The sequence below is a fragment of the Salvelinus fontinalis genome, chromosome 7 (assembly GCF_029448725.1).
Source record: "Salvelinus fontinalis isolate EN_2023a chromosome 7, ASM2944872v1, whole genome shotgun sequence".
NCBI classification, from domain to species: domain Eukaryota; kingdom Metazoa; phylum Chordata; class Actinopteri; order Salmoniformes; family Salmonidae; genus Salvelinus; species Salvelinus fontinalis.
Genome location: NC_074671.1, coordinates 9,637,539 through 9,663,988, shown reverse-complemented (window position 1 = coordinate 9,663,988; position 26,450 = coordinate 9,637,539). Strand labels below are relative to the sequence as shown.

Here is a 26,450-nt window from a genome sequence, read left to right as displayed (position 1 = left end):
TGTTAAGGCAAACCTAAATAAGTCTTGGGAGGGAAAATGTACTTAACAAATCACATAGTAAGTTGCATAGACTACTCCATCTCTGTACCCCAAACATACAATTATCTGTAAGGTCCCTCAATCGAGTAATGAATTTCAATCACGCTTCAACCACAAAGACTAGAGATGTTTTCCAATCCCTTGTAAAGAAGGGCACTGATTGGTAGACGTGTAAAAATTATATATATATATATATGTTATTTATTAATAATGACACTGAATATCCCTTTGAGCATGGTGAAGTTATTGATTAGGGTTTGGATGGTGTATCAATACACCCATCAATACAGGTGTCCTTAACTCAGTTGCCGGAGAGGAAGGAAACCGCTCAGGAATTTCACTATGTGGCCAATGGTGACCTTAAAACAGTTAGAGTTGAATGGTTATGATATGAGAACTGATAATGGATCAAAAACATTGTCTGGGCTCAACATTAACGCTTGTCCGCTTGCCCGGGGGCAAGTAAAAACATTTTTTGGACAAGCAGATTATAGATTTAAAATTTGTCCAGTTGGACAAGTAAAACACATCATGCAAAAATCACAATATCAAATAATTCGGCTACTCCGATCACAATTGGATCAAAACAACCTCTTGATGCAACGTTTTGCTCACTCTCCTCCCAATCGCTGCAAAGTGCATCACGGTACAACGATTGTAGGCCTGCATTGACAGGCATGAGCTGTCTTTCAATCATGCAGTCGCAAGATGCGTTTTTTTGAGATCAAAGCCCATTTGTTGATAATAATTGCTAGCGAGTTATTTGCCCAGTCATAGCACGTTTTTGGTCAACAATGAAAATCCTTGAAAAGTCATGCTGTGTGCATCACCTGCGTGTAGCTAGAGGAGAGAGAGGCATTGTGCAGCAGATAAATTATTTATTTCAAATGATGATACACAACAGACTCACTAGATAACCTGCCAAACTACACAATGTATTTAGAATAGTCTATCTGGCTAGTTAACTATTTAGCTATTAGCATGCATTAATGTCATGTCCCATGTCCTAAAATAACAGATGGCCAACACGCAGTTGATACGGGTGCGCAGTTGACTAAACCAATGCTGCATACTCCAGTTGTAGAACTATCTCAAGCGATCATAATTGGCTAGGATTCTACTCTTTTCAATACTGGCCATGTAATTCTGACAAAGTAAAAAAAAAAAACATTCTTAGAATAGCCTAATTGACAATTAACTCCTATGCTGTCATGATCTCCCTTGAACACTGAATATTTTAACCTTACAAATAGATTAACATCTTCGTTAAACACTTCACCCACCTTTTATTATTTTTATACGGACAATGTATTTGGTGGTAATTGCAATGTTGCAGGGTGGCCAACCCTCCTCCTGGAGAGTCCAGGAGAGCTACTGGGCGTGCAGGGTGGCCAACCCTCCTCCTGGAGAGTCCAGGAGAGCTACCGGGCGTGCAGGGTGGCCAACCCTCCTCCTGGAGAGTCCAGGAGAGCTACCGGGCGTGCAGGGTGGCCAACCCTCCTCCTGGAGAGTCCAGGAGAGCTACCGGGCGTGCAGGGTGGCCAACCCTCCTCCTGGAGAGTCCAGGAGAGCTACCGGGCGTGCAGGGTGGCCAACCCTCCTCCTGGAGAGTCCAGGAGAGCTACCGGGCGTGCAGGGTGGCCAACCCTCCTCCTGGAGAGTCCAGGAGAGCTACCGGGCGTGCAGGGTGGCCAACCCTCCTCCTGGAGAGTCCAGGAGAGCTACTGGGTGTGACACCAGCCCTGCTCGAACACACCACATTGTAAAAAAATATATATATATATAAATCAGCTGCTCAACAGGACCTTGATAAGCTGACTCTGTGTTTGAGCAGCCTGCACACCCAGTAGCTCTCCAGATGGAGGGTTGACGGATCAGTGCTCATCAGTGCAGTGTTTCACTTTGGGGGGGTTAAGTGCCTTGCTCAAGGCCAGAAGGACATATGGACATATGATGCATGGGATCAGCAGCCTTCCGTTGTCAATACCAGTGATAATAATGGTTATTTTGGGAAGTGGTTCATTGCATCATACAACATGACCATGACACATTGGCATTCCTAGCATATTGGAAACATCAGCTGATTCAGTAGAATTGCTAGTAAGATCAGATGTGATGGAAGGTAAAATAGGCTGCTAGTGTTTTTATGTTTAAGATTATATTTTGTGCTGCTTCCAGGGAAGATGATGATGAACTTTGAGATGAAGCTGGGCTGGGGTAAAGGTGTACCCATCCCGCCTCACCCAATCTACATCCCCCCGTCCATGGTGGAGAACACCCTCCCTCCGCCCCCCTCGGGCCTGCCCTTCAACGCACAGACCCGCGAGAGGCTGAAGAACCCCAACGTCACCTTGCTCCCTCCGCCCAAGAACAAGGAGGAATTCGACAAGGTAATTGACCGTGGTCTGGGATGTTGCTGTATTAGGCCTGTTGTACCAGTGTTTTAGACGTATTTTGGTAGACGTAGGTCTACTTAGGCCATTGGGCAGCCAGTGACGTTTTGGGGCATATCGTCTACTAGTCATAGGTTTGTTCCATTTTAAAATGTCTACTTTTATTGAGGTGTTTTCCTAGCTGGGCTAGAAGGAACGTCATTTAAGATGACAGTACAGGAACAATGGCTGTATAGAGAGGTGTGTGTTTAGTCTAAATAGAAAAGCAGTGGTAAGTTGTGTGGGAATTAAGAACTGTATACATAAAATTGACAGCAGTAAAGTTGTTTTTCATATGATGCAGTTTATAATGCATTTTATATTTATATTTTTTACCTGTTGCCTTTTTAATAATACTCACATATTCTATGTTTATTATCTGATGTGACTTCATATACAGACTCTGTCCCAAGCCATAGTCAAAGTGGTTATCCCAACAGAAAGGTACATGTTTTTATTTTTTTAATTGGTATAAAAACAACCCATAATGAATAAACCCACATTTTAAAGTCAATCAATTAGATCTCTGCACGCTACGGGGGTCGTTCAGTATGGGTGAGCAATGGTTGAGGCAAGCACAAGTAGGCTTATGACCCCATGAGGTTTAATGCTAGCAGACGTAGCCTTATAGCCCCATCAGGTTTAATGCTAGCAGACGTAGCCTTATAGCCCCATTAGGTTTAATGCTAGCAGACGTAGCCTTATAGCCCCATCAGGTTTAATGCTAGCAGACGTAGCCTTATAGCCCCATTAGGTTTAATGCTAGCAGACGTAGCCTTATAGCCCCATCAGGTTTAATGCTAGCAGACGTAGCCAAAGAGCCCCATCAGGTTTAATGCTAGCAGACGTAGCCTTATAGCCCCATCATGTTTAATGCTAGCAGACGTAGCCTTATAGCTCCATCAGGTTTAATGCTAGCAGATGTAGCCTTATAGCCCCATCAGGTTTAATGCTAGCAGACGTAGCCAAAGAGCCCCATCAGGTTTAATGCTAGCAGACGTAGCCAAAGAGCCCCATCAGGTTTAATGCTAGCAGACTGCAAGATGCTCATTCCTACAGCACACCATTGGCTTCCTGCCACCACAGTGTCCATATGCTCTTCTCTTCACACATTTATCCAACTCTCCCTGCAAACATCAATACAGTCCGTGAACCACCATGCCATTACTTGGTGTAGAGGACATCAAAAGCATTTTCACTACACCATATCACCACTCGCATGCATAAGCTAATAATATCCATACACTCTCACATGACGTACATACCATACCATTCTGGTAGTAGTTGAGTTCTTTAGAGTGACCGGTCCTGCCCTCTGACTATTGCTCACTCCCACCGAAACGCCCCCTTGGCCTCTGTCATCCAATCACGGGCTCAGCAACACCTGTCCCCAGCTCAGACATCCAATCCAAACCTCCCATTAGTCTCAGTGACCTTTGACATTGGCCTTGGTGAGCAGAACAAGTTGAACTGTCTGCGGCAGCGAGGGACCTGAAAGCATCATGGGATGGATTGGGAAAGTATACAGAATTTTACCCACCATGCATTGGTAGGATCAGCTCCAATACTATCTCGTCAATGTGATTTGTGTTGTCTACAAATAAATTAAAGACATCCTGTGTTGTTTTTTTGTTGGCCACTAATTTGTCCAACATGCACCAATATTAGATCACTCTGAGGCCTAATTCACCCATTTACACATTGGTATTTATTCATACATCATTAACTAGTGATTCATATGACCAATAGAGGGTCTTTTTGTTATGTAGCCTATTTAGGCCAACAATCCTGTACTGCTTTGGTTCTTCCAGTCAGCCAGACAGCCAGTCAGGAGTTTTCAGGGTGGATTTGACAGGCACTGTATTGGCTGATACGTCACTCAATAACGAGTCACTCAAACCTCTCTATCACACTTGTATTATTATCCAGCTTCACTGTCCTCCCTTCCTTCTAGTCTTTACTGTGGGGAGATGGTAGTTAGCATTGCCTGTTATCTTGATTTATAAAGACTCATGCATGTTTATACTACTAGTAGAAGTAATAACTAGTGTTTGTTTTAGACTCTTAATGGCTCTTAAAATTGATTTTAAGGTATTTTTTATAATATCAGAAATGCTAAGGTCAAACATTTAGGAAGATGTTTCTTCCATCATTCTTACACATTAGATTAGTTAATGTAGTCAAACAATACAATGTAAGAAATAGTTCAAGTTTAATTGTCTAGTACAGCGTTTCTCAAACTCAGTCCCGCCGACCCCCAAGGTGTGCACGTCTTTGTCCTAGCACTACACAGCTGATTCAAGTAATGTAATGAACTCAAGCTTTGATTATTTGAATCAGCTGGAGCAAAAAACCAAAACGTGCACCCCATGGGGTCTCCAGGTTGGAGTTTGAGAAACGGCGGTCTAGTACATCTGGATGTGTTGTGATAGTGTGTAGCCCAGAGGCTGTTCTAGGTCTCACTAGCAGACTGTCTGCTAGTCTGGCTGGGCCTCAGGAGAAGAAGGGTCGACTGCTCTGAATCCGTTTGTTTTAACTGTGTTTTTCTTCTAGGAATTTGCTCTCTCTCATCCACCGAATGATCGAGTTTGTGGTGCGTGAGGGCCCCATGTTCGAAGCCATGATCATGAATCGAGAGCTTAGCAATACCATGTACCGGTATGTTTGTGTGTCTCCCGTGATCACTGTTTTGATCATGTCATGTACCATAATGTATTTTGTTAATCAACAAGTTGACTGTTAGTCATTGTGTTGCCTCTGTTGGTCAGGTTTCTGTTTGAGAACCAGAGCCCAGCACATGTCTACTACCGCTGGAAACTCTACTCCATACTACAGGTCAGTATGGACCAGCCAATCATGTGGCACCTTGTCCTGCATCACATCCTCCCCTTTTACCTTCTTCTTTAGCACCTCTGATGTCTGTCCTCTCATGACTGGTTAGGTCAAACATGTCTGTCCTCTTAATATTGTCACATTGAAAAGGAGGAAGAAGAGGCATTGTTCAACTTGCTACTGTTTGATACCCTGAACAATGTCCTTGTTGTCTAATGTGAATGATGTCCTAACCCACCACAGGGAGAAGCGCCAACAAAATGGCGGACGGACGAATTCCGCATGTTCAAGAACGGCTCGTTGTGGCGCCCTCCTCCCCTCAACCCCTACCTACACGGCAACTTTGAAGAGGGGGAGGAGCCAGAGGAGGAAGAGGAGGAGCCTGGGAAGAAAGGATGCTTAAAAGAAGAGTATGTTCTGTGTTTGTAATGTCATTAACATATTCGTATTCTCTAATGGACAAATGCGCAAAGAATCTGGTGAAGCAACGAGTCAACCTTGGCCTTCGTTAGCCAACACAGAAAGACCTGGAGAAACTCCCGGCACATAGGCATTGGCTTAATCAGGTTATTCTACCAACCAATCATCTCCCACAACACCTTCCCCCTCCCCGTATGCAAGCACACCACAAGCATAGAGCCATGCCTTGCAGTCATGTGATTCGCAAACATTTTTATTATGACAAATGCTTTACACAGTAGGTCAGTCCCATAGAATTCAATGGTCACTAAGGCCAACTTTGAATTTCTTGATGTACCAGGCTTATATGTGCTGTGCACAATAGCATGTGGATGAAGTTACTCGCACCTTGACGCTAAATACCCTGAGATAGACTAGTGTCCTGTCCAGGGGGTGTACTGGTACATCAAGCTGCCTCACTACAGTAACAGGAGATAGACTAGTGTCCTGTCCAGGGGGTGTCCTGGTACATCAAGCTGCCTCACACTACAGTAACAGGAGATAGACTAGTGTCCTGTCCAGGGGGTGCACTGGTACATCAAGCTGCCTCACACTACAGTAACAGGAGATAGACTAGTGTCCTGTCCAGGGGGTGTCCTGGTACATCAAGCTGCCTCACTACAATAACAGGAGATAGACTAGTGTCCTGTCCAAGGGATGTACTGGTACATCAAGCTGCCTCACACTACAGTAACAGGAGATAGACTAGTGTCCTGTACATCAAGCTGCCTCACTACAGTAACAGGAGATAGACTAGTGTCCTGTCCAGGGGGTGCACTGGTACATCAAGCTGCCTCACACTACAGTAACAGGAGATAGACTCCTCTATGCGCCAGACAAGGCTACTAACTTTAAACATAAAAAATGATGTTGAACTACTTATCCCCCCCCCCCCCCACCCCCCCCTCCAGAGAGCGTGATCAGCTAGAAGAGCTGTTGAGAGCTCTGACTCCTAGGAAGGGGGACATAGCAGAGGCCATGTTGTTTTGTCTGAGTCATGCCGAGGCTGCGGAGGAGATCGTAGAGTGTATCACAGAGTCGCTCTCCATCCTCAAGACACCACTCCCCAAGAAGGTAAACAGGATGAAAGCCAAGTGTCTGTTCGGTTACATACTATGATAAATAGGCATCTTTCTTCTTTTCCTTTTTCCATTGCATGTATATAGTATTGTTTTGTATGATTACCTCACCTAAATGAATTTCCATGTAAATGGGCAAATAAAGATACTTTATTGTGTCGTAGGCACAACTTTGTTTTGCGTTCATCCATGTTTGTTTCTTTGTAACTTCCTTTTTGCCTTGTGGTATTTGGTTTTCTGAAAGAGCGTTGAGTGGCTTGTGTAAAATGTGCCGTAAAATGAGTACTTTTTTTATCGTAGTTATTCCATTCTATCAGGGAGGACTGGTCATTTTGTCTGAAATGTATTTAAAAAAAAATATATATATATTTCCTTCCTTGTTTTTCAGATTGCACGGTTATATCTTGTGTCTGATGTGCTGTACAACTCATCTGCTAAAGTAGCCAACGCGTCGTACTACAGAAAATAGTAAGTCGTTGAGTTTGGGGTCAGTGGTTGTGATGTTTGGATGTGACTGTGGGTGTCAAGGACCTCGCTTGCTTTTGGTTTGCATAACTTTGCAGTGTATATATTGGCATTGAAGATGTTTTCCTACGCAAGTTAATATGTCGAACTTGTCCCTCACACAGCTTTGAGGCCAAGCTCTGCCAGGTCTTCTCAGACCTCAATGCAACATACAAGACGATACAGGGTCACCTCCAATCAGAGAACTTCAAGGTATATTCAATTGTATACATTTTCCAATCAGTTTTAATCATGTTACCTACACCTTTCTTTCAGAACTACACAGGGCCTAGGGTGTAGGAGCTGGGTTTTAGGGGCTAGGGTTTGCTTCTGGACAGGGCATAGGCTAGGGTGTAGGAGCTGGGTTTTAGGGTCTAGGGTTTGCTTCTGGACAGGGCCTAGGCTAGGGTGTAGGAGCTGGGTTTTAGGGGCTAGGGTGTAGGAGCTGGGTTTTAGGGGCTAGGGTGTAGGAGCTGGGTTTTAGGGGCTAGGGTTTGCTTCTGGACATGGTGTAGGAGCTGGGTTTTAGGGGCTAGGGTTTGCTTCTAGACAGGGTGTAGGAGCTGGGTTTTAGGGGCTAGGGTTTGCTTCTGGACAGGGTTTTATACCGTTTCAACTTTCTAAAGTAGTATTTTCTCTTGGCCAACAGCAACGAGTGATGTCGTGTTTCCGTGCGTGGGAGGACTGGGCCGTGTACCCAGATCCCTTCCTCATCAAGCTACAGAACGTCTTCCTGGGTCTAGTCAACTTGTCAGCTGAGGAGACGGCTTCCACTCCCATCACAGTAGAGGTCAGCTAGTCTACTCCCCCCTCTTGTGCTCGTTCTCATGGTTCTGCTAATGAATGCTTGCTAATCTTATTATTAGCTACGATTTTAATATGTTGTCATGGTTTGACAATATTGTGTGACTATTGAAAATGTTACGATTTGATAATGTTGGTGATGTGTAATGTCATCCACCCAGCACTAATAACTTCTGGAAGCTTCTTTTTGTTTTGAATGTAATCCTAAACCACTCCACTTCTCCTCACTACAGAAACCACCGTTTGAACACCTGACCCCTAGTCTGTTGGCCCAGCCTGAGCCAGTGGAGGACATCGACGGGGCCCCCATTGGGGAGGACATGGATGGGGCCCCACTGGAGGACGTGGATGGGGTTCCTATAGGACTGGACGGGGCTGCCGTGGTGGCTGGCGCCCCTCTAGACAGCGCGTCCCTGGGGCTGGATGATCTGGATGGAGTGCCCATCAAAGCCCCGGAGGAGGACATAGACGGACTGCCCTGTGAGTGACCATTTGACTTTTACACATCCACATACGGACACGTTGATTATTAAAGGGATACTTCATATTTGTTTCCTTACCTTGGAAGAGGTCTATGGACTTAACCACGAACGTCAACAGGACAGTTTTCTAATCAACCTCCTTGTCTTTTAGTGGATCGTGCTGCGGCCAAAGCTGCATCCTTTAAAGTAGCACCTTCAAAATGGGAAGCAGTGGACGAGTCTGAGCTGGAGGCGCAAGGTGAGAACATGACTACAGACTACTTCCTACCAAGCTAGGATTCCACTTGAATAGACTACTTCCTACCAAGCTAGGATTCCACTTGAATAGGCTACTTCCTACCAAGCTAGGATTCCACTTGAATAGGCTACTTCCTACCAAGCTAGGATTCCACTTGAATAGGCTACTTCCTACCAAGCTAGGATTCCACTTGAATAGGCTACTTTCTACCAAGCTAGGATTCCACTTGAATAGGCTACTTCCTACCAAGCTAGGATTCCACTTGAATAGGCTACTTTCTACCAAGCTAGGATTCCACTTGAATAGGCTACTTCCTACCAAGCTAGGATTCCACTTGAATAGGCTACTTCCTACCAAGCTAGGGTTCCACTTGAATAGGCTACTTTCTACCGAGCTAGGATTCCACTTGAAAGTATCGTGAACCTGTTTTTTGTGGCAATTTCTATCAAGCTATGATTTTGTCTTAATTGTGTATCTGTTTCCTCCTCAGCCGTGACCACCTCAAAGTGGGAGATCTTTGAGCAGCCAGAAGAGGAGAAGAAGGGCGAGGACAGTGACGATGAGGACACCAAGAGTTCTCGTTCAGAGGAGCCTCCCAGTTACTCCAACCCCATCAGAGATGACTTGGACACCAAGACCAAGCACTCTGAGATGAACGAGGACAGACGCACCAAGCTACGGGAGATAGAGGTTAACATGGCAGCATTTTACAGGAGCTCAGTTGGTAGAGCACTAGGGTAGTGGGTTCAATTCCTGGGACCACCCATATGCATAAAAAAAAAAGCGCTTTACTGTGTGTGCTAAATGGCATATAATATTATTATCAGATGGCCGGAAATAAACAGACAAACAAGTACAACTCACATGAGGCTCGGAGTTGTTAATTTAATAGTAAAATAATAATAAGGATACAAAGACGTTTGGTTTCCTCCACATGTTCAGTGGCCACACCATGTAAGTTGACCCTGTCGTATTTTCCTACATGTTAAAATAATATGTTTTCTTCAGGTCAAAGTGATGAAGTTCCAGGACGAGCTGGAGTCTGGGAAAAGGCCCAAGAAGTCTGGCCAGAGTCTCCAAGAGCAGGTGGAACACTACAGAGACAAACTGTTACACAAGGTATTACTTATTAACCAAATCCTCTTGGTTCCTGAAGGAACATGCAGTACATTCTGAAAGTATTCACACCCCGTGACTTTTTCCACATTTTGTTACATTACAGCCTTATTCTAAAATTGATTACATTGTTTTTTCCTCATAAATCTACACACAATACTCCATAACTAAGCAAAAAAATATATTTTTATTTTTTTACAAAAAACTGAAATCACATTTACATAAGTATTCATACCCTTTACTCAGTACTTTGTTGAAGCACCTTTGGCAGCGATTACATCCTCGAGTGTTCTTGGGTATGACGCCACAAGCTTGGCACACCTGTATTTGGGGAGTTCCTTCCATTCTTCTCTGCAGATCCTCGCGAGCTCTGTCAGGTTGGATGGGGACCGTCGCTGCACAGCTCTTTTCAGGTTTCTCCAGAGATGTTCGATTGAATTCAAGTCTTGGCTCTGGCTGGGCCACTCAAGGGCATTCAGAGACTTGTCCCGAAGCCACTCCTGTGTTGTCTTCGCTGTGTGCTTAGGGTCATTTCCTGTTGGAAGGTGAACCTTCGCCCCAGTCTGAAGTCCTGAGCGTTCTAGAGCAGGTTTTCATCAAGGATCTCTCTGTGCTCGGTTCATCTTTACCTCGATCCTGACTAGTCTCCCAGTCCTTGCTGCTGAAAAACATCCCCACTGCATGATGCTGCCACCATGCTTCCCCATAGGGACGGTGCCAGGTTTCCTTCAAACGTGACGCTTGGCATTCAGGCCAATAGTTCAATCTTGGTTTCATCCGACCAGTGAAGCTTGTTTCTCATGGTCTGAGAGTCTAAAGGTGCCTTTTGGCAAACTCCAAGCAGGCTGTCATGTGCTTTTACTGAGGAGTGAGGAGTGGCTCCCGTCTGGCCACTCTACCATAAAGGCCTGATTGGTGGAGTGCTGAAGAGCTGGGTGTCCTTCTGGAAGGTTTTCCCATCTCCACAGAGGCACACTAGAGCTCTGTCAGAGTGACCATCGGGTTCTTGGTCACCTCCCTGACCAAGGTCCTTCTCCCCCGATTGCTCAGTTTGGCCGGGCGGCCAGCTCTAGGAAGAGTCTTGGTGGTTCCAAACTTCTTCCATTTAAGAATGATAGAGGCCCTGCTATCTTGGTGACCTTCAATGCTGCAGAAATGTTTTGGTACCCTTCCCCAGATCTGTGCTTCGACGCAATCCTGTCTCGGAGCTCTACAGACAATTCCTTCGACCTCATGGCTTGGTTTTTTTCTCTGACATGCACTGTCAACTATGGGACCTTATTAAGGCAGGTGTGCGCCTTTCCAAATCATGTCGATTCAATTGAATTTACCACCGGTGGACTCCAATTAAGTTGTAGAAACATCTCAAGGATGATCAATTTCGAGTCTCATGCAAAGGGTCTTGAATACTTACGTAAATTAGGTATTTCTGTTTTTTATATTTTCACAAATTTCTTAAACCTGTTTGCACTTTGTCATTATGGGATATTGTGTGTAGATTGTTGAGGATTTTTTATTTATTTAATCCATTTTAGAATAAGGCTGTAACGTAACAAAATGTGGAGGATACTTTACGAATGCACTGTAGGAGCTGTACTATTGTTGGCCAATGTTATGGCACCCTTTATTACATGAATTACGGTCATTGCTATTTACCTCAATATTACCTGAAGTTTAAAGGACAGATATTGATGTATTTAACAGCCCAGGACTCCCTGGAGAACAGTTCCAATTGTTACTGGGTGTACTATCATAGCTGAATAAAGGAAAATATGGATCATGTTGCTTTCCATTCAGTAATATAACTTAACAACGCCTTTTTTCAGGAAAAAGAAAAGGAGAAACTGGAACGGGAGAAAGAGAAGGAGAAAGAGAGAGAGAAAAAGGATAAGGAGAAAAGCGAAGCTCGTTTAAAAGACGCCAAGAAGGAGAAGGAGGAGTCTACTCCGACCAGGAGAGACAGGTTAGTCCCCTCATAGTTTTCGTGATGCGTTCATTAGACTTAATGACATTAGTGGCTCTATTAATCAATCAAGCTTTATTTATAGACCACATTTTTTTCCAACAAATGCCTTTCAAAGTGCTTCAGAAATAAAATAATACAAGGTGAGAAAGATGAAACAAAACTTTTCTATGCAAATCTAAAATGAAGATTGACATAAATAATGGTTGGATAGCAAGAGGAAACTTAGTGATAGAGCTATGTGATGGGTTCCTAGGAAAGCACTCTCTATTATGGTTAAATACCATTCATATGCGCCCTTGAAAAGAGGTGCAGTTCAGGGCTTGACAGATTCATATCTCACTGTGATTCAAATTAAAAACCGATAGCCAGTCGTTGTATGAGAAAAAAAAAAGATTATTCTGCCTATTTCATCATCTCTGCCAGGCGTGGTCTGTCCCCTGTGGTTGCTAAGAAACGGCGTCACAGCGTCTCGCCCGGCAGCCCCCCGAGGAGCAGCAGCAGACGGGCTCGCTCCCCGTCCCCCCGCTCGGAGAAGTCAGGACGTTCCGCGCGCTCGGACCGCTCCTACTCCAAGGACGTAGTGTCGTCACGATCCCGCTCCTCCCACAAAGACTCCCCTCGCGTCACCAGCAGCAAGAAGTTGTCCAAAAGGTCAGGAAGCATTTAGATGTCTTTAAAACATTATTCTAGAAGTATGTTGTTCTACTTTTACCTTTTGACAGGAAGAACAACTCTTTGTCAATCAAATATCTGATCCTTCTATCTTTGTGTTGGGATAACTTTCAGAAATGTCCTTAAAGGCCATTACAGCTTATGTCTCCAGTTCTCCTTAACTCTCCTGTGTGCTTTCTCCCCAGGTCTCCCTCTTTACCCCGCACGCCCAAACGTTCCAGGAGATCACGCTCCAGAACACCCAAGAAATCCGCTAAGAAGTCACGGTCAAAATCACGGTCTCCGCATCGGTCCCACAAGAAATCAAAGAAGAGCAAACACTGACAAATCACTTCCCTGTTCACTCTCCCCTATACGCCCAACCTTCACTATACACCCCCCCCCCCCTCTCCCGTGATGGATAAATAAAATAATGAACTGGAGTGGCAGCTCCGTTCCCTGCCTGAATGTTCCTGTGAAGAAGAAGAGGATGATGAAGAGGAGTAACGGGTATGCCATGTTGGGTCTCGATGGATCCAGCCTGGTTGCCATGTTGGGTCTCGATGGATCCAGCAGGGTTGCCAGGTGAGGTGTCTTTGGGATCTAGCTGTGTTGCCATGTTGGGACTAAATGGATCCCAGCTGGGTTGCCATGTTGGGACTAAGTACATTTTGCCAGAATGGATCTAACCCGAATAATAAGAAATGTTGATCTGGATATGTGTCCTGCCCACTCTTCCACCGCCCAATGGGGTTGATCCTTGTAGTAGACCACACCCACAGTGTGAAGATGAAGTCTTTTTTCTCTCCATGATATCCTTTTCTTTTTGAATGAAAAGGATTCCTAATAAAAATTACATTTGTCCTTTAACTCTTAGCAACGCAAATCGTTTCAAACAAGTCCTGGAAGTCCCCCCCCCCACCCCCCGCTGGTTCAGTCCGTTTCCTCTATTTTGACACAAACCAAATATGCAGTATTTCTCTACAGACAACACCAGAATTAATTTGAGGTCAGTTAGAAGTTAGAACAGATAATAGATCAAAACAGTCATTATTTTCTGACCGACAGGAATCCTAATGTACCTGTTCAGCGCTGGCATTAAACATATGGCTGTTCTGTGCCTGAGGACACCCCAAACAGACAAAAGATTCTTGCCCAGTCTGTAATGGCAGTGGTGGAAACGGGAGAAAGTTTGGAAGTCGGAGCTGTACTTGACAACAACTGCTTCCTTTTGTAGAAATAAACATAGCAGATGTGTAACTTAGACTACGCATATCTTTAAAAGCAAAAATCGCTATCAATTACTATCTTGTCTCAACTCCCGTACGGGCTCGGGAGAGACGAAGGTCGAAAGCCATGCGTCCTCCGAAGCACAACCCAACCAAGCCGCACTGCTTCTTAACACAGCGCGCCTCCAACCCGGAAGCCAGCCGCACCAATGTGTCGGAGGAAACACTGTGTACCTGGTCCTCTTGGTTAGCGCGTACTGCGCCCGGCCCGCCACAGGAGTCGCTGGAGCGCGATGAGACAAGGATATCCCTACCGGCCAAACCCTCCCTAACCCGGACGACGCTAGGCCAATTGCGCGTCGCCCCACGGACCTCCCGGTCGTGGCCGGCTGCGACAGAGCCTGGGCGCGAACCCAGAGACTCCGGTGGCGCAGCTAGCACTGCGATGCAGTGCCCTAGACCACTGCGCCACCCGGGAGGCCCCAATTTTAAATGTATTTCATGGTTGAGAGACATGCGTCCTCCGAAACACAACCCAACCAAGCCGCACTGCTTCTTGACACGATGCCCATCCAACCCAGAAGCCAGCCGCACCAATGTGTCGGAAGAAACACCGTACACCAGGTCAGCGTGCACTGCGCCCGGCCCGCCACAGGAGTCGCTAGTGCGCGATGAGACAAGGATATCCCTACAGGCCAAACCCTCCCCTATTACGGACGACGCTGGGCCAATTGTCCGCCGCCACATGGGCCTCCCGGGTCGCGGCCGGCTAAGACAGAGCCTGGACTCGAACCCAGAATCTCTGGTGGCACAGCTAGCACTGCGATGCAGTTCCTTAGACCACTGCACTACCCGGGAGGCCCTAATGTTTTTCAAGGTTAAACAAAGTTGGTTGAGTTCATTCCCCTGCTGGGTGTATAGTCCATGGATGTGTCCGTGCTTACACTGTGCTGGATATATGGACACTGCATCAGATAGTGAACTCTGCTACTCCGTTGTCATGGTCTACATAAGTACATTTTAATAAACATCTACTCTGGTTACACTTGAGCAAACAGTTATATATCCACGAGTAATGATATAGAAGTTGATATCCAGAAGGCTCGGCCACACAAATTGTTTTTATTGAACTACATATCCACTAGGTGACAGTATGATGCTGCTTTAAAGGTTCACAATTCTAGAGACTTCTAACAATCCTGTATTGTGTTATTCATTTGTTTTTAATGTTGTTGACCTTTTTAAAAGTTGCCTACACATCAACATCTCAAGCACAGACGTCTTGCCATCAGTTCTCAGTCCCACTCGGTCGTGTTCCTGGGGAAGAACAGACGTCTTGCCATCAGTTCTCAGTCCCACTCGGTCGTGTTCCTGGGGAAGAACAGACGTCTTGCCATCAGTTCTCAGTCCCACTCGGTCGTGTTCCTGGGGAAGAACAGACGTCTTGCCATCAGTTCTCAGTCCCACTCGGTCGTGTTCCTGGGGAAGAACAGACGTCTTGCCATCAGTTCTCAGTCCCACTCGGTCGTGTTCCTGGGGAAGAACAGACGTCTTGCCATCAGTTCTCAGTCCCACTCGGTCGTGTTCCTGGGGAAGAACAGACGTCTTGCCATCAGTTCTCAGTCCCACTCGGTCGTGTTCCTGGGGAAGAACAGACGTCTTGCCATCAGTTCTCAGTCCCACTCGGTCGTGTTGTTGGGAAAGAACAGACGTCTTGCCATCAGTTCTCAGTCCCACTCGGTCGTGTTGTTGGGAAAGAACAGACGTCTTGCCATCAGTTCTCAGTCCCACTCGGTCGTGTTCCTGGGGAAGAACAGACGTCTTGCCATCAGTTCTCAGTCCCACTCGGTCGTGTTCCTGGGAAAGAACAGACGTCTTGCCATCAGTTCTCAGTCCCACTCGGTCGTGTTCCTGGGAAAGAACAGACGTCTTGCCATCAGTTCTCAGTCCCACTCGGTCGTGTTCCTGGGAAAGAACAGACGTCTTGCCATCAGTTCTCAGTCCCACTCGGTCGTGTTCCTGGGAAAGAACAGACGTCTTGCCATCAGTTCTCAGTCCCACTCGGTCGTGTTCCTGGGAAAGAACAGACGTCTTGCCATCAGTTCTCAGTCCCACTCGGTCGTGTTCCTGGGAAAGAACAGACGTCTTGCCATCAGTTCTCAGTCCCACTCGGTCGTGTTCCTGGGGAAGAACAGACGTCTTGCCATCAGTTCTCAGTCCCACTCGGTCGTGTTCCTGGGGAAGAACAGACGTCTTGCCATCAGTTCTCAGTCCCACTCGGTCGTGTTCCTGGGGAAGAACAGACGTCTTGCCATCAGTTCTCAGTCCCACTCGGTCGTGTTCCTGGGAAAGAACAGACGTCTTGCCATCAGTTCTCAGTCCCACTCGGTCGTGTTCCTGGGAAAGAACAGACGTCTTGCCATCAGTTCTCAGTCCCACTCGGTCGTGTTCCTGGGAAAGAACAGACGTCTTGCCATCAGTTCTCAGTCCCACTCGGTCGTGTTCCTGGGAAAGAACAGACGTCTTGCCATCAGTTCTCAGTCCCACTCGGTCGTGTATACACGATGTAATGTAAAGTGTTTGTGCATAACTGCTTGCCCTGTGCTGAGTTAAAAGCCACCCGCTGTAGTCAGGGCTGGTCCAGATGAGTCTGGAATGTGTGAGCGAGTAGAGGGAAGGAATACGTTTTAAAGAACCGCTCCAGGTCCCAGTCTGGGAGGAGATTTGGTGGGGTCGGGGTTCACACGTCCGAGTACCACAGCCATAGTGATCCTATTAAATTACTATTAGTAGTATTCTAATTCTATGGCCAGAGGTCAGAGGTCGTGTCAGGTCTGCTGCTCTCATTAACTGTCATTCAAGGACACAGACACCAAGTAGATAAAAAACAAATGCATTTCTTTATAGACACGTGACTTAACGTGCAGTAGGCCACGAAACAACGCTCGTTACAGAGTTAGTTTAAAAGAGTGATCTGCTGGTCAAGTGATGCTTGTTTCCATTAGTTTCGCCTTTGACCTTTTTTTTTAGACTTAACGAGTTAGCAACCAGTCAGGAAACGAGGACTTGACAGTCAACGTTGATTAATGAGGCTTGTTCTCAGTTCAGTGGAAACACCGGTATTGATGTCAACCTCTGAAAGTCGTACGTATCATAATGAGGTACCTATGGTACACACTTCCTCTTCCTATATACAAACACATAAATGCACACACACACACGTTTGCCCCCTAGCACAAGAGGTTTGACGTGCACCAGCAGCTGCAGTAGCCTCTGCGGTGCTGCCTGGGAAAGCCCAGTGGGAGAACCACCACTTCTGACCGCAGCACCATGAATATGCAGATGTATTACTATACAGTCCTCCTGATGTATTTTCAGTCTAGCCTTTATTAGGCAGATCTTTTTTTGTTGACTTGTGTCTGTCACTTTATGATGGTCTGTGTGTAGCCGGCTGCTTCATACTGCTTCCCTCAGTATCAAAGTGGTAGTAAACGCACCACACTGTACGCTACAGTTAGCTTAGCTTGTCTTTCTGAAGTGACTATATGTTTATGTGCAGCTGCTTCATTGAATGTGTCGAAAAATGGCACCCTATTCCCTTATAGGGCCTTCTAAAGTAGTGCACTACAAAGTAAATAGGGGTGCCATTTGCACTTTGTGTCATACTGCATACCAGTTGGTGCTGAGACCGGCTTCCCTCAGCATCAACATAGCGGTAAACGCACCATATGCTACAGTTAGCTTAGCTTGTCTTTCTGAACTGAGATTATATTTATGTAGTTTGTGGGTTTCCTTATTAAAGTATATTTTCTTATGAAGCTACATGCTTCTAGCACTTCTGAAAGGTCAGGGATGCTAACTAAAAGAACAGAGAGAGCCTACTGTATTTTTGAATCTTTTTGTTTGTTTGTTGACACCATAGCTAACAGGCCTGGCGTCTGTTGCAGGGCAGTGCACAACCTATAATGTTCTGTTCTCTTGTCCTCTTCACAGAGACTACGATGCACGCCTGCCTCTCCACAAGTGAGGAAGACATTTTTTTTAAATAGACGTTTACATCCATTTCAATGGACATCTTACCGTAGGCCTCTGGGTCAAAAGTAGTGCACTACTTGCTGTATATAGGGTCCCATTTGGGGTGCACGTACTGTAAAACCCTTTTTGAATAATAAGGTGGGTGTTTAAAATGTGAACAGCTCTGCTATTCTACGTGTTGAAACGTTGAGCTACCGGTGAATGTTCAGAGGCGTGTTGTTTGGATAGCTACTGTAGTACAGGGCTGGGCTTCTTATAGATAAGTCAACTACGCTCTGGGATGTCTGGGAAGGGAAGTCGGGATGTCTACATGTTCAAGTTTTAGCTTGTTTGTCTTGAACTTGTGTCGTTTTATATATCTGTGTTAAATTAACTAAGCGGTATCGACAGAACTGGAAGAAAGGAATCATGGCACACACACACACACTAGCTTACTCTCTCACTCACTCTCACACTACCTTTTCACGCACCGTTTCACCTCAACCGGTTTCTTCAGAACTTTGTTCAAATCAAATGTTATTGGTGGCATACACATTTAGCAGATGTTATTGTGGATGTAGGGAAACATTTATGTTCCTAGCTCCAAACGTGCATTAGTATCTAACAATACATACAAATCCTTCTGAGAGAACATTGGATTGAAGGGATTTGATTTGACACATTGTTAGCGGATGCCAGAACCTGTCATAACAGCCAGGTTTGTACTGATTGTTCAGCTGTTTGGATGCCCTGGGACTTTCTGTGTTCTCTCTCTACCTGTCTGTTTCCTGGATCTTTGACTAATGATGAGTTCAAAGGTTCATGTGGCTTCAAACTCCTAGTTAGATCCATATGATTTCAGTATTACACCGCTGGTTTAGATTTGCACAGCCGGTTAAAATGCTGAGGCCTTTACATTAATTAAACCCCTAAGTAAATACTGAAGCAAGGGGTTTGTATTACGAGGCTTGCAGAAATATTCACTGGGGCTTAGGCCTCATGGAGATCTGGAAAAAAATAAGTCACCTCTTGTTTCATAATACAAGGCACAAAGTAGAGAGATGCCAGTGGAATTGGCTTCCACAAGCTCGCTGAAAATGAAAATCCTATGGCCGTTTTTCTTTGTTGCTGAGGCTCCTTTTCTGATCAAATCAAATTTTATTTTATTGTGAAATAAATAGTGTGTGTACACGTATACTAAGTGTACAAAACATTAAGAACACCTACCTAATATTGATTTGCATCCATTTTGCCCTCAGACCTCAATTCGTCAGGGCATGGACTGTACAAGGTGTCGAAAGCGTTCCACAGGAATGCTGGCCCATGTTGACTCCAATAATTCCCATTGTCGTGTTAAGTTGGCTGGCTGTCATTTGGGCGGTGGACCATTCTTGATACACACAGGAAACTGTTAGAGCGTTAATAAACCAGCAACGTGGCAGTTCTTGACACAGTCAAACCGGTGTGCCTGGCACCTACTACCCCGTAAATCTGTTGTCTTGCCCATTCACCCTGTGAATGGCACACAATCCATGTATCAATTGTCTCAAGGCTTGAAATCCTTCTTTGACCTGTCTCCTCCCCTTCGACTACACTGCTTGAAGTGGATTTAACAGGTGACATCAATAAGGGATCCTAGCTTTCACCTGGATTCACCTGGTCAGTCTATGTCAGGGAAAGAGCAGGTGTTCCTAATGTTTTGTACACTCAGTGTATATCCGTGTGTGTGTGTGCTGAGCTGTGCTGTACAAGGGAGTGAAATTGGCAGCCGTCCCGGTCCCCTCGCGCTCGGTCTTCCTGGGAGGTAGATTCACTGTGCCAACGCAAGCCAAAGCCCGGGCAACACTTTCAAAGGGCTTTTCTGGGTGAAAGGTGGAGCCTGTGTAATTTATGCTGTCATGACCCAGTGAGGGAGCTGCTGCTGGGGATAACTAGGGGTTAAATTCCACCACAATGCTCTCTGTTTTCTGAAACTACAGCACAGCTATAATGAAAAGTATCATTTTCTTGAGCAATGATGTTTGTGATTCACCGATACACTCTTAGAAAAAATGGTTCCAAAAGGGTTCTTAGGCTGTCCCCATCAGAGAACCATCTTTGGTTCCAGGTAGCACCCTTTTTGCTTCGAGGTTGAACTCTTGGGTTCCATGTAGAACCCTCTGTGGAAAGGGTTCTACATTGAATCCAAGGGGTTCTACCTGGAACCAAAAAGTGTTCTTCAAAGGGTTCTCCTATGGGGACAGCCAAATAAACATTTTTAGTGTAGGCTCCTAGACATTGGTTCTGCTTTAGTTCCGTAGAAAGATGTCTTCCTGACAGAGAGGTCTCTTTTTATCTGAGCCAATTAGCCTAGCTTTAAACCTTATCAAACACTGGCTTTCAATGGCTGTTAATTCTTAGAAACTATTTACAATCCTAACCTCAGCCAACTCCTTTGTAGCCTTCAAAACTCTATAGCTACAATTTCCTGCAGAATTGAAGAATCTGACTGGTTTTCATCTTAACTTGAATTGTAGTTGTTGTTCACATGGCTGGATCATTGGTTGGGTTTGTGTTGGTAGACATTAGGATTAGTAGAGGAGGCTAACTGAAAGACCAGTCATCTGAAGTCCGACCCACTGGGCCACTCAGTCTTAACACTCTGCTGCCAAGATCTTCCCTTTCTACCCAGTGGAATGACACTGTTCACACCTCCCTTGCAGAACACCTTCCAGATCAAATCAAATCAAACTGTATTTGTCACAAGCGCCGAATACAACAGGTGTAGACCTTACAGTGAAATGCTTACTGACGAGCCCCTAACCAACAATGCAGTTTTAAAAAATATGGATAAGAATAAGAAATAAAAGTAACAAGTAATTAAAGAGCAGCAGTAAAATAACAATAGAGAGATTATATACAGGGGGGTAGCGGTACAGAGTCAATGTGCGGAGGCACCGATTAGTTGAGGTAATATGTACATGGAGGTAGAGTTATTAAAGTGACTGCATAGATAACAACAGAGCAGTGGTGTAAAGGGGGGGGGGGGGGGGCAATGCAAATAGTCTGGGTAGCCATTTGATTAGGTGTTCAGGAGTTTTATGGCTTGGGGGTAGAAGCTGTTTAGAAGCCTCTTGGACCTAGACTTGTAGCTCTGGTACTGCTTGCCATGCGGTAGCTTAGAGAACAGTCTATGACTGGGGTGGCTAGAGTCTTTGACAATTTTTAGGACCTTCCTCTGACACCGCCTGGTATAGAGGTCCTGGATGGCAGGAAGCTTGGCCCCAGTGATGTACTAGGCCTTACGCACTACCCTCTGTAGTACCTTGCGGTCGGAGGCCGAGCAGTTGCCATACCAGGCAGTGATGCAACCAGTCAGGATGCTCTCGATGATGCAGCTGTAGAACGTTTTGAGGATCTGAGGACCCATGCCAAATCATTTCAGTCTCCTGAGGGGGAATAGGTTTTGTTGTGCCCACTTCACCACTGTCTTGGTGTGTTTGGACCATGATAGTTGTTGGTGATGTGGACACCAAGGAACTTGAAGTTCTCAACCTGCTCCACTACAGCCCCGTAGATGAGAATGGGAGCGTCCTCGGTCCTCCTTTTCCTGTAGTCCACAATCATCTCCTTTGTCTTGATCATGTCGAGGGACCGATTGTTGTCCTGGCACCACACGGCCAGGTCTCTGACCTGCTCCTTATAGGCTGTCTCATAGTTGTCAGTGATCAGGCCTAACACTGTTGTTTCATCGGAAAACTTAATGATGATGTTGGAGTCATGCCTGGCCGTGCAGTCATGAGTGAACAGGGAGTACAGGAGGGGACTGAGCACGCACCTTACCACCTGGGGGCGGCCCGTCAGGAAGTCCAGGATCCAGTTCAACATCCAGGGTCCTTAGTGATGAGCTTGGAGGGCACTATGGTGGTGAACGCTGAGCTGTATATGAATAGCATTCTCACATAGGTGTTCCTTTTGTCCAGGTGGGAAAGGGAAGTGTGGAGTGCAATGGAGATTGCATCATCTACTCTCTGTTTATCATATATGCATTGTCACTTTAACTATACATTCATGTACATACTACCTCAATTGGGCGGACCAACCAGTGCTCCCGCACGTTGGCTAACCGGGCTACCTGCATTGTGTCCCACCCACCACCCGCCAACCCCTCTTTTACGCTACTGCTACTCTCTTTTCATCATATATGCATAGTCACTTTAACCATATCTACATGTACATACTACCTCAATCAGCCTGACTAACCGGTGTCTGTATGTAGCCTCGCTACTTTTATAGCCTCGCTACTGTATATAGCCTGTCTTTTTACTGTTGTTTTATTTCTTTACCTACCTATTGTTCACCTAATACCTTTTTTGCACTATTGGTTAGAGCCTGTAAGTAAGCATTTCACTGTAAGGTCTACACCTGTTGTATTCGGCGCACGTGACAAACTTTGATTTGATCAACTGTGGATCTGTTGGGACGGCTTGCAAATTGGAGTGGGTCTAGGGTTTCTGGGATAATGGTGTTGATGTGAGCCATGACCAGCCTTTCAAAGCACTTCATGGCTACAGACATGAGTACTACGGGTCGATAGTCAGTTAGGCAGGTTACCTTAGTGTTCTTGGGCACAGGCAGTATGGTGGTCTGCTTAAAACATATTGGTATTACAGACTCGGACAGGGAGAGGTTGAAAATGTCAGTGAAGTACACGTCCTGGTAATCCGTCTCGCCCTGCGGCCTTGTGAATGTTGACCTGTTTAAAGGTCTTACTCACATCGGCTGCGGAGAACGTGATCTCAGTCTTCCAGAACAGCTGGTACTCTCATGCATGTTTCAGTGTTATTTGCCTCGACGCGAGCATAGAAGTAGTTTAGCTCGTCTGGTAGGCTCGTGTCACTGGGCAGCTCTCGGCTGTGCTTCCCTTTGCGTCTGTAATGGTTTGCAAGCCCTGCCACATCCGACGAGCATCAGAGCCGGTGAACTATGTTTTGCCTGTTTGATGGTTCGTCGGAGGACATAGTGGGATTTCTTATAAGCTTCCGGGTTAGAGTCCCGCTCCTTGAAAGCGGCAGCTATAGCCTTTAGCTCAGTGCGGATGTTGCCTGTAACCCATGGCTTCTGGTTGGGATATGTACGTACGGTCACTGTGGGGACGACATCATCGATGCACTTATTGAAGCCGATGACTGATGTGGTGTACTCCTCAATGCCATCGGAGGAATCCCGGAACATATTCCAGTCTGTGCTAGAAAAACAGTCCTGTAGCTTAGCATCTGCTTCATCTAACCACTTTTTTTTATTGATCTAGTCACTGGTAGTTCCTGCTTTCATTTTTGCTTGTAAGCAGGAATCAGGAGGATATAATTATAGTCAGATTTGCCAAATGGAGGGCGAGGGAGAGCTTTGTACACGTCTCTGTGTGTGGAGTAAAGGTGGTCTAGAGTCCCCCCCCCCCCCCCCCCCCCCTTTGGTTGCACATTTAACTTGCTGATAAAAAATTTGGTGAAACGGATTTAAGTTTTCCTGCATTAAAGAGCTCTTTGCGTTTTGCTAGCTGCTAAAGTCTAAGACCCATTGTGTCAGCCAGCCACAGCAAGCCCTTTGTTCTGCAGAGCCAACCAACCTTGAACGGACACTGAATTGACCAATAGAGATAGAGCTTACTGGAGGTGGCCTTACATTCAATGGCCCTTGGATGTGGATGTCTTTATTCTTTCCTTTATCTTAATGAGGACAGATATTTCCACATGCTTCCTGGTAGACAGGGTGAGATGGCACTTCCCCTTTTAGTCTTCAAGGGGAAAGTAGACTAGAGACATCCACCTGGTGCTAGCATCCCGCTAACGGATGCTAACAGTCTCACCTGGACCCGTTTCCTGTGTGAGAAAGGCTAGCCAAAAGGGATGCCACACACACACACACACACACACACACACACAGTCTCACACACAACCAGCTGGCCCTCTGCTATCCTGCAAACAGTTTTTTCAGAGACTAAACTGCTAGCCAGCCTCCTCCCTCCCTCCTTCCTCTCTTGTGTTTCTCTGGGGTTGGGCTCGCTGCCTCCGGACTGTTGTGTTGGCGTGCCGTGAGGGAGACTGTCTAACGTTCTGGAATGAACGCTCGGCTTGGGTGTGTTGGAATTCCACAGCTAGCCTAGCTAGTAGCCTCACGTTTCCCTGTGTCTTCGCCGGCTGTCAGAGGATGCCACAGCAGCACTACTATGGCTCAGGTGAGAACACTTTCCACTGGACAGCTGACTTTGGAGATTTTAGTGAAGCCTATTGGTCTGTTCTCAGAGGGAGCTGCTGGAGTAATGCAAACCCTTTTGTTAGTTCCAGGTGATCGGTGTTATCGAAGTGTGGTGCTTTTAAAGTGTGGCTGTGTCTCAGGGAGCTTCACTAAGTCAGCCAGGCTTTTGGGTCCTGTCATCTAGTGCTATTAAATCATGATGGACAAGTCTCTTATGAGGATCTAGATAGAAACCTTAAACCTTTGTTCATATTAACGTCACACCGTTGTGTGTGGAATGTTCTCAATTCATTAAAGTGTGTCTTTGTGTTCTTCTTTAGTTTACATCCATCTGTGTACATGTTTATTCTTGTTCTGTGTGTGTGTGTGTGTGTGTGTGTGTGTGTGTGTGTGTGTGTGTGTGTGTGTGTGTGTGTGTGTGTGTGTGTGTGTGTGTGTGTGTGTGTGTGTGTGTGTGTGTGTGTGTGTGTGCTTGTTTGAGTGAGAGAAGCCAGTCTGTTAGGTGTGAGTGATGGGTATGCATTGACAATGCTGTTAGGTGGACCTTAGGCTTTCTCCTCTTTGCCTGTGTGACGTGTGTGTGTGATGTTATGAGAACTCTGTATGCACTTCATACACTGTTATCACTAAATCGCAGTCCAGAGGTAAACCTCTGGCATTCCTCTCATACAAGAGGGTCAAGGGGAATATTGACCAGGCTTTAATAGTCTGTTGACATAAGCCAGATATCCAGCAATCTTCTCATTTCACATGTAGCAGAAGGCTTGGATGGGAGGACTGTTTTCCAAGCTTTCGTGCGTGTGTCAGGTTGTGAAGTTCATGTCAACTGAATGTTTAGATGGTGTGTGTCTGTACACGCTGTGCTTCATAACATTACTGTCTTTTAAGTTCAGGTCACACTGTCCGTGTATAGGTTACTGTCTGTTTATATACTGATTATACAGCATTATGGTTTCCTGTGCTAAGAATGTCCATCCTTATTATGTCATTTGTTTACGTGTTCATTCCTTTAGAGGAGACTTCACTACAGACCCTGGTTCGTTCCCGGGCTGAGTCACAAACGGCCATGAACGAGAGTCCCACAGGGCGGAGCACAATTGGCCCAGCATCATCCTGGGAGGGTTTGGCAGGGGGGCTTTACTTGGCTCATCGTGCTCTAGCGACTCCTTGTGGTGGGCCGGGAGCCTGTAGGCTGACTTCGGTTGTCAGTTGAATGGTGTTTCCTCCATCACATTCGTGCAGCTGGCTTCCTGGTTAAGCGGGCAGGTGTTAAGAAGAACTATTTGTCGGGTCATGTTTTGGAGGACTCATGACTCGACCTTCGCCTTTCCCGAGCCCGTTGGGGAGTTGCAGCAATGAGACAAGATCGTAATTGGATCGCACGAAATTGTGGAGAAAAAGGGGATAAAATACAAAACATTTATGGAAGAAGAGCTGTACAGAATAGCATACTGTAGGTGAAATAGAGAACCAAAAAATACCAAAGTTAAACTAAGCATTTCCATGTCATTTAGTTAGAGTAAGAGGTAACATGGGGCGGCAGGGTAGCCTAGTGGTCATTTAGTTAGAGTAAGAGGTAACATGAGGCGGCAGGGTAGCCTAGTGGTCATTTAGTTAGAGTAAGAGGTAACATGGGGCGGCAGGGTAGCCTAGTGGTCATTTAGTTAGAGTAAGAGGTAACATAATGGCCTTTGGCAGAGCAGGCTGATCTTCTTTCCTATGGTACACACACACACACACACACATATACACACACACACACACATATACACACACACACATATACATACACACACACACATATACACACACACACACATATACACACACACACACACACACACCAACCACCCCTTTTTAATGGCGTGGTCCAGTAGTCAAGCCCCTTAGTCACTGGCGAGGAAAGCGGCCTCATGGAGATGGTATGACATCACCGCACCGGGTTCCGCTAAGAGTCAGCACAGCATTGTAGAGCTGTCAACAGGGAGGGAGAAACCTGGGGTGCAGGGTCAGAATTTACATCCGTCTCAGGTCCAGCTGTCAACAGGGAGGGAGAAACCTGGGGGGGCAGGGTCAGAGTTTACATCCGTCTCAGGCCCAGCTGTCAACAGGGAGGGAGAAACCTGGGGTACAGGGTCAGAGTTTACATCCGTCTCAGGCCCAGCTGTCAACAGGGAGGGAGAAACCTGGGGGGCAGGGTCAGAGTTTACATCCGTCTCAGGTCCAGCTGTCAACAGGGAGGGAGAAACCTGGGGTACAGGGTCAGAGTTTACATCCGTCTCAGGCCCAGCTGTCAACAGGGAGGGAGAAACCTGGGGTACAGGGTCAGAGTTTACATCCGTCTCAGGTCCAGCTGTCAACAGGGAGGGAG

General features: G+C 46.0%; 2 protein-coding genes across 4 annotated transcripts in view; both read left to right on the top strand.

The window, feature by feature from the left end:
- LOC129858964 (U2 snRNP-associated SURP motif-containing protein-like) overlaps positions 1 to 13,472 on the top strand; it is a 35,619-nt gene extending 22,147 nt beyond the window's left edge. For 2 of the 3 annotated variants that reach the window (XM_055928230.1, XM_055928228.1), the window contains 16 exons: positions 2,218 to 2,429; positions 2,872 to 2,915; positions 5,025 to 5,129; positions 5,240 to 5,306; positions 5,547 to 5,713; positions 6,674 to 6,836; positions 7,230 to 7,309; positions 7,471 to 7,558; positions 7,995 to 8,135; positions 8,383 to 8,629; positions 8,783 to 8,869; positions 9,360 to 9,559; positions 9,878 to 9,988; positions 11,812 to 11,948; positions 12,375 to 12,602; positions 12,809 to 13,472. In XM_055928230.1, the coding sequence (XP_055784205.1) occupies positions 2,218 to 2,429; positions 2,872 to 2,915; positions 5,025 to 5,129; positions 5,240 to 5,306; positions 5,547 to 5,713; positions 6,674 to 6,836; positions 7,230 to 7,309; positions 7,471 to 7,558; positions 7,995 to 8,135; positions 8,383 to 8,629; positions 8,783 to 8,869; positions 9,360 to 9,559; positions 9,878 to 9,988; positions 11,812 to 11,948; positions 12,375 to 12,602; positions 12,809 to 12,947 (2,216 nt within the window). In that variant the 3' untranslated portion in view covers positions 12,948 to 13,472. Of the gene's footprint in view, positions 1 to 2,217; positions 2,430 to 2,871; positions 2,916 to 5,024; positions 5,130 to 5,239; positions 5,307 to 5,546; positions 5,714 to 6,673; positions 6,837 to 7,229; positions 7,310 to 7,470; positions 7,559 to 7,994; positions 8,136 to 8,382; positions 8,630 to 8,782; positions 8,870 to 9,359; positions 9,560 to 9,877; positions 9,989 to 11,811; positions 11,949 to 12,374; positions 12,603 to 12,808 lie in introns of those variants that run through there. The other variant, XM_055928229.1, reaches the window with a different exon arrangement.
- Positions 13,473 to 23,903: 10,431 nt separating this feature from the next.
- The window catches only part of LOC129858961 (rho guanine nucleotide exchange factor 4-like), a 166,029-nt gene continuing 163,482 nt past the window's right edge, over positions 23,904 to 26,450 (top strand). The window contains exon 1 of the mRNA XM_055928220.1: positions 23,904 to 24,059. Coding sequence (XP_055784195.1) covers positions 24,051 to 24,059 — 9 coding nt within the window. The 5' untranslated portion in view covers positions 23,904 to 24,050. The remainder of the gene's footprint in view (positions 24,060 to 26,450) is intronic.